The 27,693-nt window shown below is 40.6% G+C and overlaps 1 protein-coding gene across 15 annotated transcripts in view; it reads left to right on the plus strand.

Moving 5' to 3' along the window:
* GRIA4 (glutamate ionotropic receptor AMPA type subunit 4) overlaps positions 1-27,693 on the plus strand; it is a 402,642-nt gene that overhangs the window by 359,160 nt on the left and 15,789 nt on the right. For 8 of the 15 annotated variants that reach the window (XR_006713663.1, XM_045482620.1, XM_045482619.1 and 5 more), the window contains one exon: positions 3,014-3,261. Coding sequence is in view for 14 of the 15 variants with exons in the window: in XM_045482620.1 (XP_045338576.1) it covers positions 3,014-3,261 (248 nt within the window). In the remaining variant the exon portion in view is untranslated. Of the gene's footprint in view, positions 1-3,013; positions 3,262-10,651; positions 10,769-16,030; positions 16,070-27,693 lie in introns of all 15 variants that reach the window. The other 7 variants (XM_045482628.1, XM_045482630.1, XM_045482627.1 and 4 more) reach the window with 2 other exon arrangements.

A 27,693-nucleotide genomic window follows, 5' to 3' on the forward strand; every position in this document is an offset into this window, starting at 1 on the left:
TTTGCTTCTTACCTTGAGCCTAGTCACTCCCCAAACCTAATCTTTAAGAAGATGTGACAGTTGAAGATTTTAGGGACTTAAAATCCCATTATCACTGCATTCATGAGTTTGCTGGGTCTGCAGAAATTTCCCTTTTAACCTGTCTCATCAAATGTATAAAGGTTTGCTTACCCTCCCTCCTTAGCAGACACCTCTTGCGGTCACAGATAAGGCACAGGGATGTTATTTCCGTCTTTCCCTTCTTGAATGTCCCCCCCCCCCACCCCCTTCACCATGTGAACATGATGTTATCTATGCCACGCGCCTTTAACTCTGAATCAGAATTCCTAAACATTCACAGAGTGACAGTGCAATTTTTTTCCCCCCCAAAAGAGTTCCTTTCATTACCATTTCTGTTATACATAAGGCCTGCTAAGTTTGGTGCAACTACATTTGGATTCCTCTTTCTTCTGGATTTTAAAGGAATTAATTTACCTTCCTTTGCACTTAAGGTGTATGTAATTCAATGTATTTAAACAAATGCAGCAGTAATTTTCCTCACATGAATATTGTACAAATGGACTTCTAAAAAATATCAGTGGCCTAAAGATACTTTATTCTTTTAAAAAGGAATCATTTGTTTTACTATTTCATTGCACTCTGTAATTGTCTTCCTCGTTGTCAAGCCCTGGAAATACTCTTTTTCCACTCTGCTGTGTTAGTTTTGTTTAGCGGTTCTGATCCCTTCGAGTAAGATGCCAGACACTGACTGGAAAATTGCCAAGTAACCACCCGAACTCTCATGTTCTTAAAAAATTTCAGAACACTTTTCAATGAAAACTATACCCAGGTTTTATTTCTTTTGTTTTCAACGTAGTATTCATGAAGTATAAATGTATGTGGACCTCTGTACCTTTTTCGGTGACACTCACAAGTTGACGTATTTTTTAGGGTGATTGTACGCCTAAAACATGTCATTTGCCAGCATTTCTTTCAGTTGAAATTATCAGAATGAATGCTTAAGGACTTCTGTATCCGGTGATCCAGACAGTTTAGGATTTTCAGAGATCAGAACTCATAAAATGGAAGAGTTAGTTGTCTGGAAGACAGCTCTGTTATTGAAGACAGAATGAAGGGGGCCAAGCAGCATGGCCTCCTTAGTGGATCCCGAGGTTGAGGGTTCTGAGTCCAGATCCGCCCCTGTCCTGGAGCCACAGAGAATATCTGCCGTTTCATTTAGTGTCGGCATGCAGTTTCCTCATGTGTGGCTTTCTTTAGGCGCAAGTAACCCAACGTTACCTGAACACACACACACCCCCCACAAGCTCTGTGCCACTGAGATATGTTTAAGCGTTAATAACGTAAACACACTCCGTGGGATAATACAGGATGTCCCTTCTCCATCTTGATAGTTATCACCATTTGAATACACGTTGGCATAAAGTATCTGTTTTTTATAGTGTTGCAGTATGCATGTCTCTTAACTGTTACATAGGATATGGAGTACTCCATTCCCGTCTTCTGAAACGAAAATGTTAAATCCAACTTTTATCAACATCTTTCTCTGTCGACCTGAATCATTTGATTTTTGCCCCAAAGACGTGTCTTCTTAAGTTTGCTCTTCAGGATATTTGTTGATAATTGAGAATCTGTCATTTATCGGATTCTATATTCTGATAAACAAAGGAAGGTCCATGTACAATGAATATAGATGGTAGTCAGGATTTGCTCTCAAATGAAGAGACTTAAGTCTGAATGAAGTCTCCATTAATTTTTATTTGGATCCAGATACAAAAGGTCAACACCTTGTTATTGGGCAAACACTCGTACCAGAAAACTCTGAGCATCATTGTATTATCAAACATCAAACACGAGGCAGGCTTCTCTGACTCGTTAAATATATCCCTCGGGGACATTTGAGTTCATTTGGAAATATTTTTGCATTTGAAATGTCTGTATGGATACAAGATCTAATATGAATACAGATACCAGCACAAGGATCTAGAAAAATTAAGTAGTGGGAGTAACTTAGATGGAGCCCAAATGGACAAAAATAAATTTCTTGGCTGAAGTCAGGGTATTAGAAAGACTAACTCTGTAAAATATTTAATAGGAAAACAGGAATCACTTTCTTTATTTTTCAGGTTTTCTGACTTTTTACTTGAAAATAATTTTTTTATTTTTTATTTTTGGAAGTGTAGTTGACATGCAACGTTACAGTAGTTTCAGGTATACATCACTCAGTGCGCATCATGGACAACTGCACTTGACATCTATCACCATACGTTACTGGACAGTTACTATATTCCCTACAGTGTGCTTTGCATCTCCATGACGTTTCTAACTCGAAGTGTGTACCTGCAGAGAGAGAAGGAATCACTTCTAAGTTTAATGTATGTTCTACTTGGAGATTTTATTAGAAAAAGTCTAAAAACATTGGGTGGACCTAGAGTTTGCCCCTTGTGCTGTGGTCGTTTGGTTTGTGCCCCTCTTCCTGTGCCCCTCTGCCACTGACTTGGTCCGGACCGCTCTTCCTGTTCGACTTAGAATGCTTCACGTGTACAAGTCTGAAGCACGAGAGAAGACAAAAATGGCACAGCATAGTAACACCCCTCATTTGCTACAGTTCAAGTGCCGGATTAAAAGGAGTTTTACAGAGCTGACCTCAAGTGTAATCTGGCCCTTTTCCGGTTTACCAGGAATGTGACAGAACTCTCGTTATGGCATTCTACATTTAAAAATAAAAATAATAGTACTTTGCTCTTTAAGCGCTTGAGGAGGGTAATTGTTTATGACAGGCAGGCCCGCTCCTTCAGGTATGGCTTCTACGTGTCTGCCATTTCAGTGATTTCCTAAAATAGTTGGAACAGGCAGTTTCCTCGCTGGAGGGCAAAGTGCTAGCAAGGCGAGACTGGACTGACGGGACAAGGGAAAAAAAGGTGCTTAACAAGGCTTTCTCCGTATGTGGGTTCGGTCGATATTAACATGTTTTTCCCTTCTTTCCTGTATTTAATTTTATTTTAATTTCCTCCAGAGATCAAAAATAGCAGTGTATGAAAAGATGTGGACCTACATGCGATCGGCAGAGCCGTCCGTGTTCACCAGGACTACAGCTGAGGGAGTGGCTCGTGTCCGCAAATCCAAGGGCAAATTTGCGTTCCTCCTGGAGTCCACTATGAACGAGTACATTGAGCAGCGAAAGCCGTGTGACACGATGAAAGTGGGAGGAAATCTGGATTCGAAAGGCTATGGAGTAGCAACGCCCAAGGGTTCCTCATTAAGGTGGGTGGGATAGTATAACAATAGAACATGTGTTGTTATAGTATTCCACCTTCCCTGATGTCCCCGACAGACGTGTCTGGTTTTGTGTGTGAACGTGGCATGTCCGTCCGTTTTCTTTTCCTCCATTTCATACGTTTTGATCAACAGTCAGGTAATTTTTTTTTTTAATTTTGGAATAATTAATCACAGTTGACATGTATATCTTTTAAGGCCATATAAAAACCAAACTGGTTGAACACTAGCTGCTTCCAGTGGGCCAAAAACGTGGGTAGCCGCACTTCTGTGTCTCATCAACTTTGTCTGGTCACTAAAATCTGCGCTTTCATTTTGTCAGTTAACAATTCTACATTTTCTCATTATTTTTCCGCACTCTGCCTGCCCTCTAGTTTCTGAGTAAAAGAAAAACCAACCTTTTCCTAACAAATCACTTTTTTTTTTCTTTTCCATTTCAGTGTTTCGTTTAATCACGGCATCATTATATTTCAGATCCCCGTGAGGTTGTATGGGTGCTAACTCTGTAACCGCATCTGTTTATAGATGCAGTCGCTATCGGCCAGAAAGCTGGGCTCTGACTCTATGGTGCTTACTCCAGTCACACTCTCGCCCATTGCAAAGGGAGTGTGGCCTAAGTAAGATCCGTAAAATCAGACCTGATGACAATGTAGAACCCTGCAGTGTGAGTCATGAGCAAAGCATCACACATGTGGGTTAATACCGTAATCATTGTGGTATTAATCCACATGTGTTAAAGATGAGACTTTCATTCTGAAGGAAATGTTGGTAAAACCTGCCCTTTTTACCCTTTTGGTCCTGGTCGTAGAGGATTCACATGTTTATGCCCCGGAGGCAGAATTTCCTCTTTTCCTTAAGCAAGTAAAGGCTGCTGTTGAATCGTTGGGGCTAGAGCAAAGCCGGAGTCAGAAATGACAACTGACAAATTACTCTGGTCTCAGTGCTGCTTAGGAGAGATTCGTACAAAGCACAGATTCAAGAAGAAGTCAGAATCTTTGCTAAAGGACTTAACCACGAACCTGGTGTTGAAAAATGATGTCTCTGGTAAGCCCTTGAAACGTGAAAATAATGAGACCTGAGCACAGTAGGAATGAAAACAATATAAAAATTACATGATTGTTTTCATTGGTTTGACAAGGGAACTGCAGCGTGCTTTGGATGTGTGTCTTGGGAGGGGTGGGTGGGGGTGACACAGATAGAGGAAACAAATGCTAGTCCTGGGAAGGTTGTATTAAACCAGTATTTTGTGTTTGCAAGCAACACCGTGATAACTAGTGAGGGCTTTCATGGTATGTCCAAAGGGACAGTTCTCAAAGGAGAGAGAACAGAAATTAGCCAGTCGAGTCCAGTTTGGGTGTGGACTCTGGCCATTGTGAAGTCAGGCTCATTTGAACATCCCTCCCGCCCGCATGAAACTGGAGAAATGTTTAGGGAGAAAGCCAAACCAATAAATTACCCACGATCAGACTCTCCCCCAAAATATTTCAACCACTCAGAAACGTAAACTGGCTTCAGGGTATTCGGTCTTGGAGGGTGTATTTTGCATGATGCGGTGTAAAAATCTGTGATGGCAGGGAAGCCACGTAGCAAAGAAATCGCTCCTGAAGGAAGTACCAGCTCTCAAAGCAGTAACATAAGTAACGTAAGAGAAATAGACCGGGAGACGGCAGCGGTGGTTGATACATACGTCAGTGTTCAGACCACTGATCACATTCACCGGATGTCGCTTTTTCTTAATTAATTCTCTGTGGGTGTAGCTGCCTTGTCCTCTGTCTTGTGTCTGCTGATAAAGTCAAGTTCCAAGGACTGCATTTGGCCCTCAGATACGGGTGCGCCTGACTCCCATTGATGGCAAGAGAGAGACGCCCCTTAAATGTGCCACTTTGTCAAATCCACACTACGGGGATTGTGTGGGGACGAGCTCAAGGCCTTCGTCTGTCTGGAACTGTATAATCATCAGCTATTGGCTTCCCCCGCCTTTTCCTGTCCTTCCCTGGATCTTGTTAATGAGTCAATTGTTAGACCCCACTTCCTGGATGGAGAGTTTCTTTATGCACTTTGTTTTATCCGCGCCACAATTTCCTGAGCAAGCTGGCCCTTGCATGCCAAAACCACAGGCATTCTGTCCTGTCTTGGCGAACACTGGAAGGGCACTGAGGCCTAACCAGCATGCACCTTACCCCTCACCTCCTCACTGCCCCACTCCCAGCCCATGCTACATGGGGAGAGGGGTTACAGGGCGGGGTGGGGGGGTGTCATTAGGCTTATATTATCATTCTTATTCCATTAGGATCCTTGTGTTTGAACAGAGGCAAACTAATAAAGAGATAGACTGATAGTCCCCCTCTGTATGAATGATTTAGTTTGTAGAATCAAATGCAAAAGAATTTGAATTTATCACAGCAAGATCCAGAAGGCACACCTATATCAAGAGTGTCTTTGAAACCTTTCTGCCTTATTTGTTTTCCGATAGGTTCTATTTTTTTTTTTTTTAAGTGTTTAGGTTAATACTTCTGGATACAGTGAGACTTGTCTGTTTCATTGTCATTAGTTACAAGTTTCACAAACTCTGCTGTTGTGGTTCGTAGGGCAACATGAGACTTTAAGAACCGGAAAACTAGTCTTCTGTGTCAGAATGCAGACAAACGGCTAGCGATCTTATGTTGGGAGTCTCACATTTCCAAACCTGGCTGTTTGGTCCCAATGCTTCAGAATAAATGTCACAGAAAAGAGGAAGGGTATCGTATAGAATCATGATGGAAAGCCAGGGCTTGGGTCTTTAGACTTTAAAACAAATGCAGTCAGGATCCTTACAGAGACCGCTTCTGTCTGGGATAGAAAATATTTCAGCAGGGATGACCAGCACCCGTCTTTACACTAGAGAATAACACCCAAAGGTTCCTCTTTGTTCAAAGAGACTTTATGCCAGACTCTGTTTGCTGGGTTTACAGATAGCTTTCAGTGACAGAAGGCCAGTAGCTATGCTCAGAAGTTGTTGGGATGATTGGACGTTGACATAGATTCATTGAGTTTTAGGTCCTAGGAGGATGCTAGGGCTACTGATGCTGTTGAATGTGACATCTATGGATCCTGCTATAATAAAAGGAAGCAATTACAGTAAATAAACTAGAAATACTGACCAGCGGAAGAACTTAAATCTCCCTGGCATAGTTACTTGTTTTCCAAAGTCATCTTCTAAAGAAGACTTTGAGTTCTCATTGTGACAGAAGAGGGCAAAACCTCCTGTCGTATCTTATCAACCCCGTCTAATCCCCACCCCCCGATACTTGTCTTGAGTCTTCTTTTCACGTGAACAGTGCTACCTTTACTACTGTCCACATCCTGGTCTTCCTTCTCATTCCCTCTCCAGTACCTTTCGCAACCAGAAACAATTGCAAAGTCCTTCCTCTGGCTGGGAAATGTTTCAAGGTTGTCTTAAAAGACATGCTGTAGGGGCGCCTGGGTGGCGCAGTCGGTTAAGCGTCCGACTTCAGCCAGGTCACGATCTCGCGGTCCGTGAGTCCGAGCCCCGCGTCGGGCTCTGGGCTGATGGCTCGGAGCCTGGAGCCTGTTTCCGATTCTGTGTCTCCCTCTCTCTCTGCACCTCCCCCATTCATGCTCTGTCTCTCTCTGTCCCAAAAATAAATAAATGTTGAAAAAAAAAATTAAAAAAAAAAAAAGACATGCTGTAGACAGCACTACAGTGAAATCCGTAGTTTAGATAAAAGGGGCACTGTGTTTACCTTGACTTTACCGTCAGTACAATCAGCTTTACCCTACAGTAGATACCTGCCATCCTGCAGTTATTTATTGCATAGTAAAGTTACATACTTTGCTACCAAAATTCTGTCTTTTCGATTATGTCTATATTACACCAGTTGCTATACTCTTGACTTTACTGTGCAATAAGCAGAACTGATCAATGTTGTTTAGAGCAAATAATAACTTAGTTAATGCAGACTTACTGGCTACTAAATAGCTGTTATATGAGAATACCCCTTCTAAAGATACACGTGGTATCTAGTATCTCTAGGGAGCATAGCAATGGGTCACATCTGAAGACTGTCCCTGGCCAAGTATATAAGAAGTTACATACTTGACCCTAATGTTTGAAGCCAAGTTAAAAACAAAAAACAAAAAAAGAGTCTCCTAGCTTTTATTATTCAGCAGTGATAATTGTCATTCATATTCTGCCTTCTCTAAAAATGTTGGCAAGACTGTGTCTAAAATAAGACAAATGCTCTGTCACCCCCCCCACCCCCCCACCCCCACACACACACACTCATGATGTTTTGAAAGAAAACTGTTCCAAAAGAACTTGATCAGTAACTGAAGTCTTGACAAACAGAAGGCTCGGTTGGATTTGCTGACGTCCACTTGCAAGAACCCATGGCAACAGGAGCGAAACCTTTGAAACGGAGCACAGTGCTTAGTTTACAACAGGCGCTCAGGGCCCCAGAGCAATGGCGTGGCCAGAGGGAAAGTGCTAAGAATGGGAATCAGAGCAACACATCTTTCACTGGACTTTTTCTTTCAGTGTTTAACACCATCCCCAACCTCACAGGACATTTGGCCCAAGTCTAGTTCTGTGTCAGGGTCGGCAGAGTTCTGTGTAGGCCAAATCGTTCCTTCCACTTCAAAGGATTCTTTAGGGCCGATGTATTAAACTTAATATTCAAATCCATGTGTGAGAAAACGTATTATCCCTAAGGAACTACTTTCTTATGGAGGATTGATGATACGTGTTTATTCATCCATTCAAGTCTATGTAGAAGGTTTAGAAACAAAGGGTTTGCTGCATGTTGTGCGTGAAAATAAAGCTGATGTCTGTTTTTGGTGTTAGTAACAAGTCAACCATTAGTACTTAATGTGGGCATTAGAAAAACTTAAAAGTACAGAAAGTTAAAGCTGAGAGCTAGTATGCCTAGGCAGTGCTTGGCCTCAAGTGAATAAACTTTTCATGTGTTTTCCAGAAATGAGTTGCAGCAGATTGATACACAGTTTTGTTTTTTTTTTAATTTTAACTTTTTTGGAAGGAGATGTTTTTGTTTATGAATAGCCTTCATTTCTCTTGGTGCCATATGAAAAGATGCTATAGGTAGCTTAGTTTTGGATATCCCACCATGATTGGGAACATAGTCTGTTGGACTAGGGATTAGAACACACACACACACACACACACACACACACACACACGAGTACACAGATCCCCTGGTCGTGATCTGCTTAATCACTTACCCAGTTGGCTACCAGAGATGCTGGTGTTTATTGGGGGGACCAAGTATTTTGCCCTCACCAACTAAGATGCGCATGGTAAATGTATCAATGCCGCATGCCTCCATGCCGGGGAAAATAATCCCCTTTAGAATCCAGAGGCCCGTCCTCCCTTCCCTTCTAGGTGGTGAGTCCTGAAGGAAAACAGAAAACTTTCCACTGCCATTTGAAATTCTACACTTTTCATTCTTGCCTACGATTAAAAGATGCTTCAAATTATAGCTGCCCATGAAGAAGAAAAAAAAATGTTGCATTTGTCTGCATTTCTTGAAGATTCAGCAGGCATTATCCATGGTTTCCATTCTGCCCACTGTGAAAAGCGGCCAATGCTAATGATTTGCCTACATGTATTTGCCAGTTCAGTCAACAGATGGTCACTGGGTTCCAACTGAGAATTTGCCAGCTGGTGTTCAGCCTTGTGACTGTAAGAGGTAAAAGCACATTGCAAAGTTTCTAAACTCAGTGTTTTGCTGTGCACTCTCACTCACCATTACACTTAGAAGCCGGACTTGAATCGCTTGCCTCAGAAACTGGGTAAGTTGTGGCCATTTTAGTTTCTAGCACTTCAAAGAGGATGCAAGTTAATGAGATAAAAATGCCGTAAAAGAGGTTCAACAGCTCAAGCCTTCACGGCCTGATCTGAGGAGAGACCTAAGACTGGACATCAATTCTGACAGTTCCAGGGAAAGCCAGAATTTCCAAAATGTCGTTCATTAGTCCCACACAATTGCCTTATGAGCAAATTCTGTAAAGGTAGGGAGTCTGCGGAAAGGATGCCTGTTTCCCATACAATTCAAATTGTGATAACATGCAGTTAATGTGAGTGCCGAGCCCGTGGCCAGCCAGGTCGGGCAGCCTCAACCTACAGGTTTGAGTGTGCTTAGGAGACGCAACGTGGTGCCTGAGACCAGGGTTCGTGATCTGATGTGTAATAAACATGCAGTAGATGAACCTACCCTTACACTAGTAGCGTATTGAAGTGTTTTCCTCTTGGTGGCTGTCTCGTAGCCAGACAGGTTCCACATTATGTCATCTTTTTTTTTTTTTTAAACATTTATTTATTTATTTTTAATGTTTATTTATTTTTGAGACAGAGAGCGTGAACGGGGGAGGGTCAGAGAGAGAGGGAGACACAGAATCCGAAGCAGGCTCCAGGCTCCGAGCTGTCGACCCAGAGCCCGATGCGGGGCTCGAACTCACAAACTGTGAGATCATGACCTGAGCCGAAGTCGGAGGCTCAACCAACTGAGCCACCCAGGCGCCCCCACATTATGTCATCTTGATGCAGAACAGCTCCCAGAAACAATGGCAGCGCTAAGGACTCGGGTTAAAAGGGGGACAACACAGCACCAGGAAGAAGTGCCTGAGGGCTCTGCGTGTTTGGGCGCCCTGTTGTGCAGCCCTGTCTGGAAGCCCACGTGTGGGTTCTCCAGAGCCAAAGCTGAAAACGCCAGGTCTGGAGAAAAGACACATCCCCTGGGGGCATTGGCAATGCCAAGATCTAGAAAGAGGCCCAACCAAGATACCTTAATAAGGAGGTAAAGGCCACGTAGTCAAAGCAAAGAATTGAAAACAATGTCCAACACAGAAGGTTTGGGGGTAGGAGGTAGGGATGGAAGGAAAATCTGTGGAACCAGGAATTCTGGAGCTGGGAAGACAGCGAAGGCAGCAGCTGCGAGCGTACCTGGATGGGCTGCTGGTGTTTTTATATTGAATCACACGTGTCGGTGTGGTCCGGTGCGTGGACTTGCCCACACTGCAAGTCTCGGCCACAGGACAAATGCCCTGTGTGACACTTGTCTCTGCCGTGCGTCCTGCAGCTTCTGCCCCACGCTACACAGCTACTCTTTGGCCCTGTCTGTGCTCAGTTATCAAAGAAAAGGTATCAGATTACTGTTCTTCCCTAGAAGACCTCAGGCTGTAGGACCACGAGTTGTCTAGATGGTAAATGCCCTTGACGTTTACGGAGTAGGAGCAGTTCTCAGAACAGCACCAAGATCAAGTGGTAGGGTTGCTTTATTATTATTATTATTATTATTGTTGTTTTTGCTTTCAGTGCACTGTTTGTGTAGGATTCTCTTCTCCAGACTTAACCTTCCTACAGGAAAGGATACAAGGAGGTCCAGCACAAGCTGCTGCAGAGGAAGGAGCCATTAAAGTTCTCAGAGAGACCACAACTCCTTGTACTCGGAGAGGGGAGAAGCATTATAGCGATGCTGTGGTACATTCCTCCCCTTACTGTCCCAAGTCCCTCGTACCTGAGGGCGTGGAGGTGGGCGGGGGGGGGGGGGGGACTGTGGAAGAGAGGGAAGAGGGGCTCTTTATGCTTGCAGTGATTAGACATGTAAAGAACATTTTAGACGTGCCCATGTGCACACACACACACACACACACACAGGACCTTGGAGGGAGAATGGCAATCAGATTTACCATAAAACCCCACAATATCTCTAATAAACTAAAAATAGATCTCACTTTATTGTGGAGATGTAATGTACTCCTAGATGCAGAGTTCTATACAAAGCTGTTTTAATGCAGTTTTATACTAATGATAAACATCCACTTAGTACATCTTAAGTAAATAATGGCTTTCCGTAAAAATGAAAATGTACCCATAGCATATGGGAAAGCAGCCATCCGCAAGTTTAGACAATATTGTCTTCCTTTTGTCTCTAAAGATAGTATCAGCCAAGATGAGGTGGGTTTACAATTCATACTTAAGAAAGGGGGATATAAAATAGCTTGGCCATGATTTGGAATGAGCTGGAAAATAGTAAAGACCTTGGTTTAAAATTATGTTCTGTTTTAACTTAGCTAGGAATAAGAAACTGTGGCTCATTTATTTTAACGTTTGTCCCCCTCACCCAATTCAGTCCTGCACTCTTGCTTTCAGAATGAAAGAACATACATTTGAGATAACTTTGCTACAAACACCACACACATCTGGCAACATCTGAATAGAAAATGACTCTGCGAACCACCTAGCCCTGGCCCCAAGCCTTCTCTGGAACAGCACTGTATTCGTGATGAGAATATTTTGTAAATAATAATAGTACTGACAGAAGTTAGAAATACTGTCTATGTATTGTTAATCCTCCTTAATATCAGAAAAATCTGTTTCATGGTTGAAAGTAGTTTATTTTAAATGGATAGATTCCATATGCTCTGAAAACCTTAAAAAATCATTGTTTGGACTCATCCACAGAATGAGATACACTTTCTTTTTTTAATTTTTTTAAAATTTTTTTAAGTTTATTTATTTTGAGAGAGAGACAGAGAGAGTGAGCAGGGGAGGGGAAGAGGGAGAGAGCAACAGAGAAATCCCAAGCAGGCTCCATGCTGTGAGCACCTAGCCCGATGAGGGACTTGAACCTACAGACCGTGAGATCAGGGCCTGAGCTGAAACCAAAAGTCAGACGCCTAACCGACCGAGCCACCCAGGTGCCCCGATAGACTTTCAAAAACCTTACGAAATTATTTCAGTATGTTCTTTTAGTATCACACAACTCAACAATGAAGAAAAGTTAAAGGCATAAAAATAATCCCAAGTGTCAATTCTGCCTTTCAAAGTTTATAATACCAGGATGTGAGAGAAATACATCATTTTAAATACCACCAACCATGCAGAGTCATATCACATGTTGAAATAAACTAGACTTTCTGTAGCTTACTTTTTTTTTCTGGGGTACTCAGTGAAGAAACTGACACACAACATAATTTTTCAGAGAAATGTTATTCACTCTGTTTTCTCTACGTGTTCAGTCTTTGGGACTTAGCCAAAATAAGAATTAAGTTGGAGTCAGTTAAACCAATGTGACACAAACAGCTCTCTACTTTCAAAGAAAATAGGGGCATATGGACCCCTCTCCATTGTCCCTTCACCATACAGAAGATTGCATACACGGTCAAGAACTACCCATAAGGCCTCTGCTCTTACAGAATTCAGGTTGTGGCCTCTTTGAGGCTGACAGATATGCAGCTTCTGAACGTACTTCTTAAAATGGCAACATGCCAGAATCCTACTCGTAACTAAGAGAAACCCTCATCAGATACCCAGCCCCGATTCTCCTGTCTTTTCAGGTATTTGCAGCTAAGACCACAATATTTCACAAAGGCATTATCAGCAAGTATGGCTGCTCTACATTGCTAGTGCCTTTAGCACGCAAAGTAAATTTTTTTCAAAAAGGCACGAGAAATAGAAAATGTAGAATCAAACCAAGTATCCAGAGCCCTAAGTCAGCACCCTAATCTTTTAGCTTCTGTTTGAGGCGAGCCAGAGGTCAACAGAAGTCAACGGATCCAGCAAGAGCTGGCCTCAGTGGTCTCCCAGGGTAAAAAGCAAAGGGTGAAGGCTTCAAAAAAAAAAGTTGCTTTCTATTAAATGATCTAGCAATGATAGTATCATTTAAGGCAAAGACTCAGTTAATACACCATCTAATTAATGTTCTTTTTAGTTTGTTCACTCTTAAGAGCTGATGTTCAAGTTTGGCTTAATGATGGAACTCTCAACATTACCAAGCAGGATATTTCTTAAGTGAGACAATAATAGTTACAGTGCAGCACGAGAGCTTTCAAAGCACTTTATTTCACTTGCTCCTTCTCACCCTTTTATGATGTCATTCCGTTCCATGGGAAGACTCTGTAAATTGGGAGACGTTAAGTGACTTGCCCACTGTCCCACAGCTGCAATTAGAACTGAGCTCTTCTGACTCTCTCCAGTGCTCTTACAGGGAAAAGAACAAAAGAGAACTTTTTAACATAAATACAGTTTACGCTGAAAACTTGCTCAGCAGTTTCTGTGATTCTTCCGTGTTTCGGTTTCAACAGCATCCATAATCTCAAGGCGTATTGAGAATACCCACAAAGAGCTCAAGAAACCGTTTAACTTATATCAAGATCTAAACAAACGCTCGTTCAATGGAAGACATTGCACAGAGGTAGATTTCAGGTCAACCAGGATCTCACAACAATTAAAACTGGTCCAAAGATGGGAGGAAATTGGCTAAGATCCCAAAGTCGCTCAAGTCAAAGAGCTTCTCACGTCTCTGAGGGACTGTGCTGGGACATCTGAGTCCCCTTCCCAGCTTGAGAGTCTGAGAATCTGTGTCACGCAGTGGACTATCTTTAGCAGAAAAACCGGCGAATTCCCTTACACCTCTTTGAAGTTGCAGACACTTAAGACTGGGGAGAAATTCATTCCCAGAACCTCAATAGAATCTCATCTGGTTTGGGGATCAAATAAGTCACTTCTTTGATAAACAGCTGCTTCTGTAGCATTCTGTCTACACTGTGAATAGAAAGGTATTTAGGGAAAGCACTTCTCCTTAAGAAGCACAGAGCTAGAGATAGACACAGGTCCTGTCTGTCTCTATATACAGACTTTTAAAATTATATACTGACGTCAAACTTTTGGCAAGGTACAAGTCTGACAAAATTCACTGGATTATAAAAGGGGGAATAAAACAGCAAAAGTGAGACACATGTAGCTTGGATTTTTTTTTTTTTTTTTTTTTTTAGAACAAAACGTGTGCTTCCATATCTAGATATGATGAAAACTGACCCAGGTAATATGGTGTCCCATGGTGTTTTAATATGTAGTACTTGAGAGGGTGCTTTCTAAGGGCACCCTAATAACACCAACAAGGTCAATGGTACTTAATTTCCTTTTGGCCTCATCACAAGTAGCCGTCAGTTTATTCTGAAGCATGAAGGCTGCACAACCAGTGGAACTTTATCCAATCTATGCAGTGTCCCCAGAGTTGTTCTTACTCCGAAATTTTCACATCATTTCAGAATCTAAAGATACGTCCTTCCAATGTCATTAGGTGACTTCCATGGATGAAGTATGTGTTTTATAAAAAGACAGTTTACTGGGTTTTTTTCCAGTTATAACACAGCCTTACAATTTCCAAAAGCACTGTTCCGGGGGCGGGCGGGGGTCAATTCCCTATTTCTGTGTATATTCTTGGGAATCTATAGAGTTTAGTGGATAAAAGGCTGGTTTGTCAAAATAGCCATTTTTAGAATATTCCTTAATATAACGAATGAACATATAGTTCCCAAGGAAGAACATGAGGAAAAACATGTATGCTTATAGAGGGAAGTTTGACTATGCCACATTCACATCCTGTAACTTGAAGGTGATCAGAGTTCGTAGGGTGAGCGTAACGCTAAAGACACCGTAATAGTACTAGACGTATAATGTGGACTCTGCCATACGGTGTTTTTTTCCCCCGCATATTTTCATAATGGCCGTTAGAGTAACAATTATCCCATCCTTCATTCTGACGCCTCTGAAATATATGGTGACAACCCCAAGGTTCCAGAGTCCATCCATTTTCTCACCTGATGTCATTTTGCTTGATAAAGAATTTTAATAAGTTACCCAAAGTTAAATAACAATAGCACATGATCTTGTATGGGTTCAGGCTCATTCTTGGTCTCCACTTTCCTCCATGTCTCACGGAATTCAATCAATTGTCTGGTATTTGATCTGTTTTATGGGAGCCAGTCACTGTCTCTGAAATTATGCCAAAGGGTAACTAGGAACTGACTCTAAACTCAGTTAACTACACGGCAGTCTCATAAAAGACAAAGGAGTTCAAGTAAGAAAAGATTGTATCAGATGCCATATAGATGAAAAGGAAACAAATCCAACAACTCCTCCATACCAAGCACATGTATACGAATATATTTTCCCCAAGGAATCCTTGATGCTGGTGTTACTGTCTCCACCCGCACAGGTGATTCTCCTGAAACTCAGGTGAGGTAGGCGCCCGTCGTTCTCTCATCCCAAGTCCATGCTCCTTCCATTGTGCTGCTTTGTTTCTCTCCAGAGACGCCAGGAGTCCTAGTTACATGGAGGTACATTGAGGGAGAAAAATCCCATCTTTTCCCTACTGTGATATCCTGTTTGGAAAAAATAAAACAAGTACATAGTTTCCGATAATCTCCCATCTCCCCAACTTTCCTAACCTTCCCTTTTAATATCCCCTTAGGGTTTGTTTTCCTTTTTTTGCAATAATTCTTGTTAACACCAGATTCAGTACGGCCCCAAACGTGGTGTTGGCCTGCACCAGGAACATCAGGGAAATGGGTTGAGAAGACCACAGCCTGCCTCTGTGTTTTTAAGGAGCTCCAGGGGCACCCCATACACTCTCCCTGATTCACTACAGCTGCTGAGAACTGCCCAAGCAAAGCCCTTCCATGAATTCCTCTGCTCTAAGCCAGCCTTCCGTTCATTGGAGCTCTGACAAAACACTGAGAAGGGCAGACACTTTTGTCCCCCTTACACAGTGAACGTTCATTCCCCTTTGGCTTAATCCTTAAAATAAATGTTAAGCTGGATTCAATGAACGCCCCAGTATATCAGACAGTTGGTAGTGTCTTGTGAGACCTGAGGAAAGGGTTGGCCAGAACTGAACTTGACTGTAATACAAGACCATGTTCTATTATTGTTTAACTTTGGGTATTTCTCCCCTAGGAGGAGGACAGAGGAGAACTAACCAGCTCCAGGACCAAGGTAAGAGGGGAGTTTTCTTTCAAAAGAATGGGTTCCATCCATTTGAAGGAAACCCCTCCCCCACCTGTTTTTCAATCCCTTTTTCTTTATACATTTATATTTTTTAACCCACGCATTAGGAAATCAGCTTGCCACCTGTGCATAACAGTCACTTGAACATCCCCTTACAAATGTGATAGCAGGGAAAACTAGTCATATCTAGTTATACGCGAATGCATTTATGTTTTTCATCATCATCAAGTATCAGTGCTAGTCTTCCACTAAGGATCAATCTCTTGCATAGGCCTTAGGAAGTTACCATTGGCTATTCATTTCCCTACGTGTAGAATACAGATAGTAACTGTTCATCAAGCCGTCATGAGTAATGGGGTTATAAAAATATCAAAATGAAAATCCAAAGGATTTCTATAGAAAAAATAGTATTCTTAAGAATTTTTTACTAAAATAAGCAGCTGATAGAATTTAGATGGTATATAATTTGGAATTGGCTCAGGCTAGATTTTGGGTGTGCAGGCAGCGTAGATTTAATGAGATGTTTAAGGTACCATATGAAAACTGGATAGAAAAATGAGGAAGGGGAGCTGATATTGTCTTGAGCAGTGTTTCTTCACGCTTCTAGAGACTTTCGGGCCTTGGGTATCACTTCTAAGTGGTTGCCATTGTTATCTCTCACGTTCTATGTTGCTGTCCTTGGAAATCATCAGTATTCCTTGTCTTTGGTACTGTTTTCACCTTGGTCCTTCCAGCGGGGGAAGAAATCCAAGGCGAGAAACGAGTGAGAGAATTCAAATACATCCAGAATTTGAGATATCGGAAGAAAGGTAGAACTTTGGGCTCATGAAAGGACAGCTTCTGTCTTCCTGGCCCTCTCTTGTGTGACTCCAGTAGATTTTAGGGAAGCTTGAGGATCAGACAATGGACATACCTGAGGCTCGAGAAGAAAGGAAGCTCAGAAAGGAGAGGAAATGCAGGAAGGATGAGAAATCAGGCGATTTGTTGCCAACAGATAGTTGTCATTCAGAAACAGTTCTGGCTGTTTCCTTACAAGAGGGTTCAGAAGCTCGGCATCACCTTCAACTTGGATCGTCGGGGTGTTTTAATGAAAGAAAATCACTTCAGACGGGTATATTTTTGTTAGAGATTGTCTTCTTCTGAGCAGGAACCTCAGTAGTCATGTGATTAGGAACGTCCGTGAGAAGGCACACATGAAATAGTAACTTGATTTTAAATTGATTTAACGCAAACTATTTTTGTAGCCGACAACATCGCAGTGGTCACCAGATACAGAAACCTAAGCGCTCGGCTTTCTGCAGATACTTCATTTTGTCATCAGACGTCAGATAGAACCTAGTTTTTACTTTCCCGCTCACTGACTCCCCTAAGGAAAAGCACAGGGTATATTTGAGGCACATTATTCATTCCTGAATTTTAAGATGCCTGATGTATGGCTTGCCTAAGCCGTGACACAAAGAAGGAATATTACCATATTGTTACAGTATCATTTAGTGGACCAGTTATGTATTAGAATTTGATATCCATGCTGACACTAGTTGTGTCAGGCATATTTGTTGTATAATTTGAATTTTATGAAATGCTCCACGGTAAGCCCATTCGGGGAAAGCATTGGTGCTGCTTCTGTGGTGATTCTTTTAGGCAAACTGCCCTGGAGATGAATCACCATTATTGTTTTGTTGTGTCTTGTTGCTTTGTAAACAGAATAGTATTGATCTCCTGTCAATTACATGCAGTTTCTTAGGTACGTTAAAAATAGCGAACGGAAATGGTAGCTTAAAAAGTTACCCAAGTACTTCTGCTGAGGAGCAAGTAACCAAAAGGCCACGTGCTGTGGTCTAGTGTGAACACCACTAGAGGCAAATGTAGGCGAAACTATCTGAAGAATTTAAACTTTTTGGTGTTTTCGCGCTTAAATTGTTTAATACAAGTAAATTAGAGGATACCTTTCTGTTTTGAAATCTGGTTGTGAGCCCTGTTGCTCTCAAAGATAAGCAGCTTTGTGTTTCACTTAGAATGGCATCAACTTAAAATTTTTAAAGACACGGAGGCTTAGTATTCGTAGGGTTGGGCTATTGTTAGAGAGTAACGGAAAAAGCACCTGCCTTTCAACGGCAGGTTCACACAGCGTCCCCTCCAGTGCTGATTACCTTAGAATCCCTTCTTGTCCAAGACCTGTTTTTGTCAGTCTCCTTTTTCTGGTTATGCTCTTTTCCCCCTTAACCAAAATCCAAGCCAAAAGTTAGGGTAGATGAAACAAGAGTGATTACAAGACATTTCAAGCTATATATTTCAACTTCTAACTAAATAATAGTCTGTCGTGAAGGAATCTGGCGCTGTAAATGAAAGAAAATTTGAAACTTTATTTTTTTATTTTAAGAGCTTGGTGGGAAAGTTAAAATATTTGTAGGTAAAGGTTTACTAGACATATTTAGTGAATTAAATACGTACTTAAATACACAGTAAAATAAATCTTAATCAAGTTAAACCAGACATAGAGTTGGCATTTGATAATCTGTTGATGACAAATGTAATTCTTAAAATAAAGTACTGAATTATTCTGTTCTCAGTAGTATGTTTAGCAACAGAAGAATTTTCTAAAAGTGACATGTTTTATTTGCTACACTTAAATAGATTAGTACTGAATTACAAAAATGCCATTATCTGGGATTTTTATCTTAGAGTTTCATTGGAAATGTCTGATTTCGCTTCATATTCACAACAAGCTTGTATTTGATTTTATCATTTAGTTATTTTTTCCTTGCCCAGCTACACAGATCGAGCTGGTAACCCCTTCATTTTAACAATCTTTAATGTCACTGAAATATTACCTTAGATAATTTTGTTTATATGATGGACAAAATTGTTTGCCATTATTCATAAAAATAGCTAGTGCAATTTTTATGTCCCTTTTGCCAATATTTGGTAGACAGTTTGGGAGCCTTTTGCTTTATCTGTTTTGTTTTAAAACCCTCTCCATACCACGTCTTTCCCAAATCCATTCGGTATCATGGTCAAAGGAACTCCCTTTTATGGTTCAGCACAGTCTTCTTTCATTTGAACAGGCTGCTTGAAAAGTAGCACCTTAAATTAATCCCTGAGTGTAGGGGTTACACCCACTGTGGTTCTTGCCCTGCCTTGGGGGTGAACAGGGTATGAAGTCCCACGGTCACTGTCCTCCATGGAGAAGAACTGTGCCAAGATAACACGGTAAAGTAATGTATGACTCAGAGCAAGTGTGAGTGCTCCAGACAATAGAAAACTTGAAGGAGATAGAGTCCAGAGCATCTGGGATAGACCTCATAAAGGTTCAGGTGTACTAGGTGATAAATATTAGTTGAATGAATAAGTCTAGGAGTGATGACTGGAAAATGGTAAGGACTTTAGAAAAGCTGGGGTGGGGGGAAAAAAGAAATGTCTGGTGAAGGTTCTGTCATGAGATTGGAATCAACTGTGAGTAAAATATTTGGGGGACTTTCAGGAAACTAGCCTGGCTGGAGGCAGAGAAGGTCTATTTGGGGAATTAGGGTGGTTAAGAGACCAGGCTTCTGTCTTAGAAGGATCCAGGTTCTAATCCCGCCTACACCAGTTACTAGCCATGTGGATTCAATAAGGATTCAGGGAAAATATGGAGAACTTGGGACAGAGTCTGGCCCAATCAAATGTAATTAAATTATACTTTAAAGGTATATATAAGCTGAATTGTTAGGAAGCCTTGAATGTCAGAAAAAAAAAATCGAATAGTATCCTTGGAGGCAGTCATGAGTCAGTAAGGGTTTTTGACAAAGCACAGTGAATAAGCAGAGAAGCACGGCCGTTCTGAGTCTGGGTCGCTCAGAACAGACTGAGACAATCTGTGGATCTTGTTTCAGGTAATAAAGGCTTTCCCTGAGGTAATAACAGTATAATAAGAATGAAAATACAATTTGGGAGACACCTTTTCAGGAAAAAAAAAGTTCTTAATGGATAATTAGCTGTAAGAAAGGAGAGGAAATGAAAATTCAAAGAGGAGATTGAGTTTGTGTGATGGAGCTTCGCTATTCATTGTTTTTACACTTCTCCATCTTCTGTGAAACAGTTTCTTTATGATGCTGTCCTTGGGATCCAACATTACCTGTCCTGAAAGATCAGAACTTAAATCACTAGGAACCTAGTATGTATCGAACTAGATCCGTCTTATTCCAACCTTAAGAGAGAAAAAGGGTTACCATCTAATCAAATCAAGTGATTTTACCTAAAGGTTATGGGTACGGCTTTTTAAAGAAGATCATCTACACTTCTTCCTTCTTGCATATTTAGGATCAATTTCAGTTGATAAGACCTCATGCTTTTGAAGCTTTATCTCAGCTCCAAAAATACTTAGCCAGAAGGGACAGAAGTTGTAGCAAATATATCAGTCAAGGCTCCACCAAGGATCACCCCCAGGAAGCCTGACAAACAGGAAAAAGAAAATTTCCCTTGGAGAACCACAATAGGGATGAATAAATAGTTTAGCTACACAGGAACGGACACCAACAGAAGGAAAGTTATCCTTGTACTGTGGGAAAGAGCACTGGACCAGGAGACAGGAGACCTGCATCCCAGCTGGGCCTTGGTGAGCAACTCACCTAACTTTCATTAGACCCCACTGCCCACAACTGGAAGATGAGAAGGTTTGAGACAACCTCTAAATTTTTTTTGATCCCCCCGCCCACCCCAGAAAAAAAAAAAAAACTGCTAGGATTCTAGTTCTTTAAAGCAGTTGCTGGAAGTTTTGAAAAATCAGCGAAGGCAAGAAAAGGGAAATGCGAGTGTTTAGAATTCTGGAAGTCATCTAAAGAGAATAAGGAGGGTGGTCTAAGAGTTGAAGGAACCCAAAGTCAGGGATGAAGCAGAGGCCACACAGCAAATTGTGGGCCACGCAAGGCATCTGTGTGAAAAGCCAAGTACTGCTGAACAGCTCGCACATGGCGAATGGTGACAGCCACCAGCTCTCCCGTTTTTGAAATTTTACTTTAATAACAATCACACCTGAACAAGTGAATGATATTTGGAGACAACCCAAAGCACCTCACAGTCTGCAGGTAGCTGTGGTCTCCTCTTGAAACAAAGCCCTCTTTTGTAGGATTCGATCACAGATAATGATAACAGAAACAGGGTGGCTTGGGGTGCAGAACTTAGCCCGTATCCTCTCCAACAGCACCCCAAGACCACCACAAATAAAAGTTACATTATTTGCTATGAATAATTAACATTTTCTCCATATCATGGAAGGGTAACCAGAAGTATCTTTCAACAGTTTGTATTTTTAATTTTTATTAATATAACATAGTCTTTATGAAGCCCCACACATGAAGTGCTTGCAGAATGATTCCAAATTCAGGCTAGTATGGTGGAAGTTCCTTCCCACCAAATCACAGTCTAAAACCTCCTCTCTATGAAAATTCTGGAGCAACCATCGGTCATAGAAATATTTTTATTCCCCTTCCCTTCGTAGACATACTTGAAAGTAGTCAATTAATGTAAAATAACTGTTATTCGAATCTGGAACAGATACTTCTTATCTGTGTTCATGATCGCCTTTCCAAGCTCTGTGGATCCCCAGTCTCTGATTTTGTATGTTTGTTCATTTGTCCTGAGAAAGTCTCCATAGCCTGCACAGACTTCTAAAAGAGGTCCCTGACCCAGAGGAAGATAGAAAGTTCTACTCTGTGACCTAAAATTGACAAAATCATGAAACTAAACCACATGAAATATTTGTAACGATTACATTTTTTTTTAATTTTTTTTTTTAACATTTATTTATTTTTGAGACAGAGAGAGACAGAGCATGAACGGGGGAGGGGCAGAGAGAGAGGGAGACACAGAATCGGAAACAGGCTCCAGGCTCTGAGCCATCAGCCCAGAGCCCGACGCGGGGCTCGAACTCACGGACCGCGAGATCGTGACCTGAGCTGAAGTCAGACGCTCAACCGACTGAGCCACCCAGGCGCCCCTGTAACGATTACATTTTTAAAAATTTAACACCAAAAATAGAATTAAAATTTTCATTTATCATAATCTCTAGCTAGTGCTCTAAGTTACTGGCAGGCATCCTCACAAAAATCACAACGTGTCTTCAACAAATCACGTTCCTCAGACCCAGTCCTGAAATAGAAATTAGTCATGCAAATTCCAAAGAACACACAATTTAGAGACAATTTCTGGAATCTAACGCAGTATCTACTCAATTTATTTAGTTGTCTTTGACTCACTTGGAGTGTGAAATGTCAGAGGACTGTATACATAAGTTAACCGTGTATGCGTCATCCAAAATCCAACACAAGGACCATAAATCCTTCCTTACCAAAGTGGTGTCCAAATGTTAATGATACATCATGTTGGGTCTGAGTTGTCTTTCCACTTAAAAAAATGTTCCCTCCCAATTTTGAGATTAAATTATGAGTTGGTTGGTGCCATTTTAGCAAATCTTACCTGTCAATGTGTGAGCAAAGTGGGATGAGAACTTACTATCTTTTCTAAAAACATTTGCATATATATGCAGAGCAATTCAGCCCAAATTCTACCTTTGGAAATAAGTGCACAAATCCAGTGAAGCGAAAAGAGCCATGTGCTTGTTTATCGGAAGGAGTAGTTTGGAAAGAATGGTAATAGCAGCTACAAGTTAAATTGAAAACTTAGTGGAGCATTGATAATGCTAAGACCTGGTTGCTCTTCAGCCCTTCAACAGCTGAGAAAGGGTAGAATTGTGGACACCAGTGCCTTTCCTGAGAAGCAGACATACTTAGTTCTTACCTCCTTATCATCTGACAACCTATTGATTTTTATGTACTTATTCTGTTTTCTTGGTTGATAGCATAGTTCTTTCAATGACTTTATACAAAGTTCTGGAGTTGTTGTTGTAACTTCTCAGTTTTGTGGCTGATTTTTCCCCAACCCCGTTAAGTGAGGGGATGTCGCTAATTACACCCCAAAAGTAAAATCCCATATGATGTGTGCTCCTCTCTGCCTATCTCATCTTATTCTATGGGATAGACTTTGCTGTATGTCACCCTTGTGACAACACTGACAACAGTGGCATTGCCACCATCATTTAAATAACAGAACGAAAAGTCTACGCAGAGTCTTATTTCATTTTTTTTAAGGGTATTTATTTTTGTGAGAGAGAGAGACAGAGCATGAACAGGGGAGGGTCAGAGAGAGAGGGAGACACAGAATCAGAAGCAGGCTCCAGGCTCTGAGCTGTCAGCACAGAGCCTGACGCGGGGCTCGAACCCATGAACCGTGAGATCATGACCTGAGCTGAAGTCGGATGCTCACCTGACTGAGCCACCCAGGCACCCCAGTGCAGAGTTGATTGTTATTCATTTTTCATGAAATTACTCTTCTTAGTAGAGTCGTCCTGGAAATGTTTCTGCATATATTTACCTGCTGCATAACAAAGCTTAAATCCAATGAGTTTTCCAATCTAGAATTTTAGTTTAATTTCAAGAAAGAGATACAGTAAATATGTGCTATGTTGAAAGATTTTTTTTTTTTTCATTTAAGAAAAAAAAAAAAAAAACCTCCATAAAATGAAAAGGACTTTGTTCTTAGAATCTCTACTACTGTTTGTTTGGGGGAAAACGTAGTTGCCAGCCATGAAAACTCTTTTACTAAAAACAGAAGTATATCCGTATTTTTTAATGGCCCACTTAGCAGGATGCCAGTGTACTCACAGTGACATCTTTTTAATGAAGCCTAAGGGGAAAAGCTCACCTTGTCTCTGCAGATATGTGTGTGAGCACAGAGAGTTCTATTAACCTCCTGCAGATCCTATCTGAGCGGGTGGGCCCGCTAATCCGTGCGTTATTCATACTTCTCAGCCTGACCCCTTCCCCTCAGATGAGACAGAATCTTGGTGGAAGCCAAGTGCATCAGACCCCCTCCAGCCTGTGGCTAGAGGACAGAACCAAGTGGACCAAAGCAAACCACAGCATCAGGAGCAATGAGTGTTTTTCTGATGTCCTTAATAATAACTCCTGAAGTCCACCATTTCCCCATTTCTGTTGTTTTTGGACCCAAAATAGAATGTATATTTTGGTTTGCATAAAACAATTCTTGTAGACATTAGATTATAAAATAATGTAACATTGTAAAATAACCGAGAAGGTTTTTTTGTTTGTTTTTACTGATTAATAAAGTATCACTTTATTGTAGAAAATGGGGGGTGGATGGGGAAGGATAAAAAGCAAAATGCAATCCAAATTGACCATAATCCCTACATCCAGAGATAGCTCTTTGTTGTATTTTTTTCTAATATTTTTCTATTAATGTCTTTCTCTATAAATATATATATATATATATATTTTTTATTCTTAAAGTCATAGTGAACATACAGATATCTTTTTTCACTTAACATTATACTGTAATTATTTTTCCATGTTGTTAAAAACTTTTAATGGTTGTAAAACATTCAGTCATAAGACCGATGGGTGCTTATGAATAAATACCACCATCGTCTCAGGAGCTTTGTAAAAATGTAGATATGCTGCCCCCCCCCCCCCGCCCCAATTCAGAGGAATCTGATACCGCAATGTCAGGCCTGATCATCTGTATTTGTAGTAGTGATTCTATACCCAGATCAAGCTTGAGAATCACTGTTGCACCCCAAATCTACTTAATTCTCCCCTCCTCTTGGGCGTGTACATTGCTTTCAATGTTTTGCTACAGAAATATACTATGAGATTTATTCAGCCCCTTTATCAGCATTGTTGACAAACTTATTAGAATTGATACCTCAAAGGAGAATTCTTTTTAACCAATTACATTAACATTAATCAATTAATGTTATTATCAACATTATCAATAATTTCCAAGAACAGGAATTGTTTTCAAGCTTTTATTGTATAAAACCATCTTATTTCCCTCTTAGTTTTTAAATTCTCTCATCAGTGGTTTAGGATGCACATCTTATAAAATCCCTGACTATACTGAACATCATCTTTACTTTTATCTTTCCTGACATGAGTGGCCAAGAATTGAATTAGCAAAGAATTGTCTGAATTCACATCAGCTTAATTCCAGGTTAAGTTGAATTATTTTTGTATGGTTTGTATGTCTTTCTGCATAAATCATCTACCAATGATTTTAAAGGGATTTTGCTGATTTTAAAGGGATTTTCTTATCTGTTTACATAATTTCTTATGGATTTACACAATTTTCAGTTTTTTTTAAGTATATTAAGATTTGTGGTGAATGACTATGAAAACTGTGTCCTAGCATCATTCAGGTAAATATTTTGGACATTTGAACACCTGATATTTAAATCTGGTAGAGAGTTTAGGGGCCCCTGGCAGCTCATTCGGTGGAGTGTGTGACTCTTGGTCTCAGGATTGTAAGTTCAAGTCCCACATTGGGTGTAGAGATTACTTAAAAATAAAATGTCAAAACACAGAGAGAGAGAGAGAGAGGTTGGTATGAAGAGAGCATTCTGGTTAAGAGAGCACAAGCCTAAAGGTGACAGGACTTTCTCATGTGTGTATCATTAATAGATCCTTTCCTATAAGAATAATGGAACACCAGCAAAATTACACAGCAGATTAGACAAATAGACTGTCCATATATCATTGATCTCATCACCGACAAGGAAATATCCATCCTATTAAGTAAAATGGGATTGAGTTTGTTTTAACCAGATTAGATATGATGTTGCCAACTATTTATTCTACAAACTGCTTATGCCTTAAATATCCTATGTACAGATATTGACTAAGTCTAGGGCTTACATATCAGTCCTTTACAGTAGTATTCTTATATCCAGGAAATCATAAAAAAATACTTTCCTAAACTTAAACTTTAAAATTGTTCTTATTAGGTAAATATTTTGTCAGATGTAAATTTTGAAACCTCACTGACAGAAAAATTATAACAAATACGGTCCAGAAGTAAATGTAATGAGTAAGGCATAAATTAAGCATAAAAGCATGTCCAAACCTGTAGAATTTAATGATAGATTATTTATGGAAGGGTGCAGTGAGAGATAGATGTCTTAGCCTGAATTAAGCGTGCTTTTAACAGGAAAATCTTACTGTTCCCTGGATGAATTTTCCCAATATTACTAGACGGGAGAGGTTTGGGTTTGTCGGTTCCTGTCGCAAAGCTTTTGTTCTGTGTGGTGTTTCCGTGAGAGTCTGATGAACAAAAATGGGTCCCAGATGCTAGGGCAGTGAGCTGAGGGTTTTCATAATCTGCAGCTCAACTGAAGGAAATTTCAGGAGTGAAAACCTTGGGAAGTTTTCCTGAGGTCCTAGAGTTTGGCTACATGAGCATTTTCATTCCTCCCTGCATCAAGTCCCCCATCATCTCACTCTTACTAAACAGGCTGTTTGGAGAAGGGCTTTTCTGATGTAGAATTCCCCTGAGGTACTCAAGGCAAAGGCAAGAAGTCAGTTGCCTGAGTCCTACTTCAGTCTATAAACAGGTCATTGCCAACACACCTGGGCTATCGATTGTGGTTTACACATCCAGCAAGAATGTGGTCACTTACTGTTTCTTCTTTTAAATGGAAACAATCCATTCATTTGAGTTTACATGTAAAAGCTGCATTTTACAGAATCAAAGGAATCATTAATGTAAGGAATAGCCCACAACCTTTTTCTTCTATGTCTTATCTTCTTGACAGACCACTATTTCAGCTTCTCTGAAGTTTAATCAGGACCAGAATATCCCATATCATTAATATATGTTTCTGACATTGATTTTCAAATCTGTGTCCGAAAGGTTTGAAGGCGGTGGCAAAGCAACCATAAAACATGCTGCCACAAGGCTCTGCTTTCTCAGTCGCTCATTCATCCCACTACTTAGGATTTCCTTAAGTTTGCTTACAATTACTCCTTCAGGGTTCCCTTTTCTCTTGCCGAGATTAAAAAAAAAAAAAAAAAAAACTTTTAAATCTATTCTAGCACCAATGAGTGACGTCATTTTATGTATTTTTTAAGTCATTTGATGATGCTCATTATTAATAATGTGTAAAGGCAATGTGTTTCATAAATGAGGTAGGACAGATATTCAAACGGTCCTTACATATGTGGTGAATGCTGCAGTTTAAATGACAATCTAAGGAGGCTGCTAGACCTAGGTGGTTATACGAAGAAATTGCATCTGTAGTCAGACACTTGTAGAACACAGGCAGTTCGAATATGCAAAGCAATCTTGAATCCATAGACTTCTTTCTGAATATTAATTATAAGTTACCTTCTATGCATCATTAAAGATAAGTAAATTTACATATCATAGTGTTAAGTGGACTTTGTCAAGGGACCATGTTTCTGGAAGGACAACGTGTGGATCGGCTGTGAACTGGGCAGTGACTTACCTACTGGTCACCTGTATTACATTAACCAAATACAGATGTACATACACACACATACGGATAGCAGTGTGAAACTAAACTGGTTTTACATGGCCTGTTAGATGATATTAGAAAGACAATGTCATAGAATAATTTTGCAGAAAACTTTATTCCAGACAGTTTTCTCAACGTGAAGCTTTTTTTCCTTATCCATTCCTTTATTTTGCTTTTTGTTTTCTCCTGTGCTGTGGAACTGTCTTTGGATATGGCTAATATAACCCTGTTAAATAACCCTCTCATG

This window comes from Leopardus geoffroyi, chromosome D1 (genome assembly GCF_018350155.1).
Source record: "Leopardus geoffroyi isolate Oge1 chromosome D1, O.geoffroyi_Oge1_pat1.0, whole genome shotgun sequence".
Lineage (NCBI taxonomy): Eukaryota > Metazoa > Chordata > Mammalia > Carnivora > Felidae > Leopardus > Leopardus geoffroyi.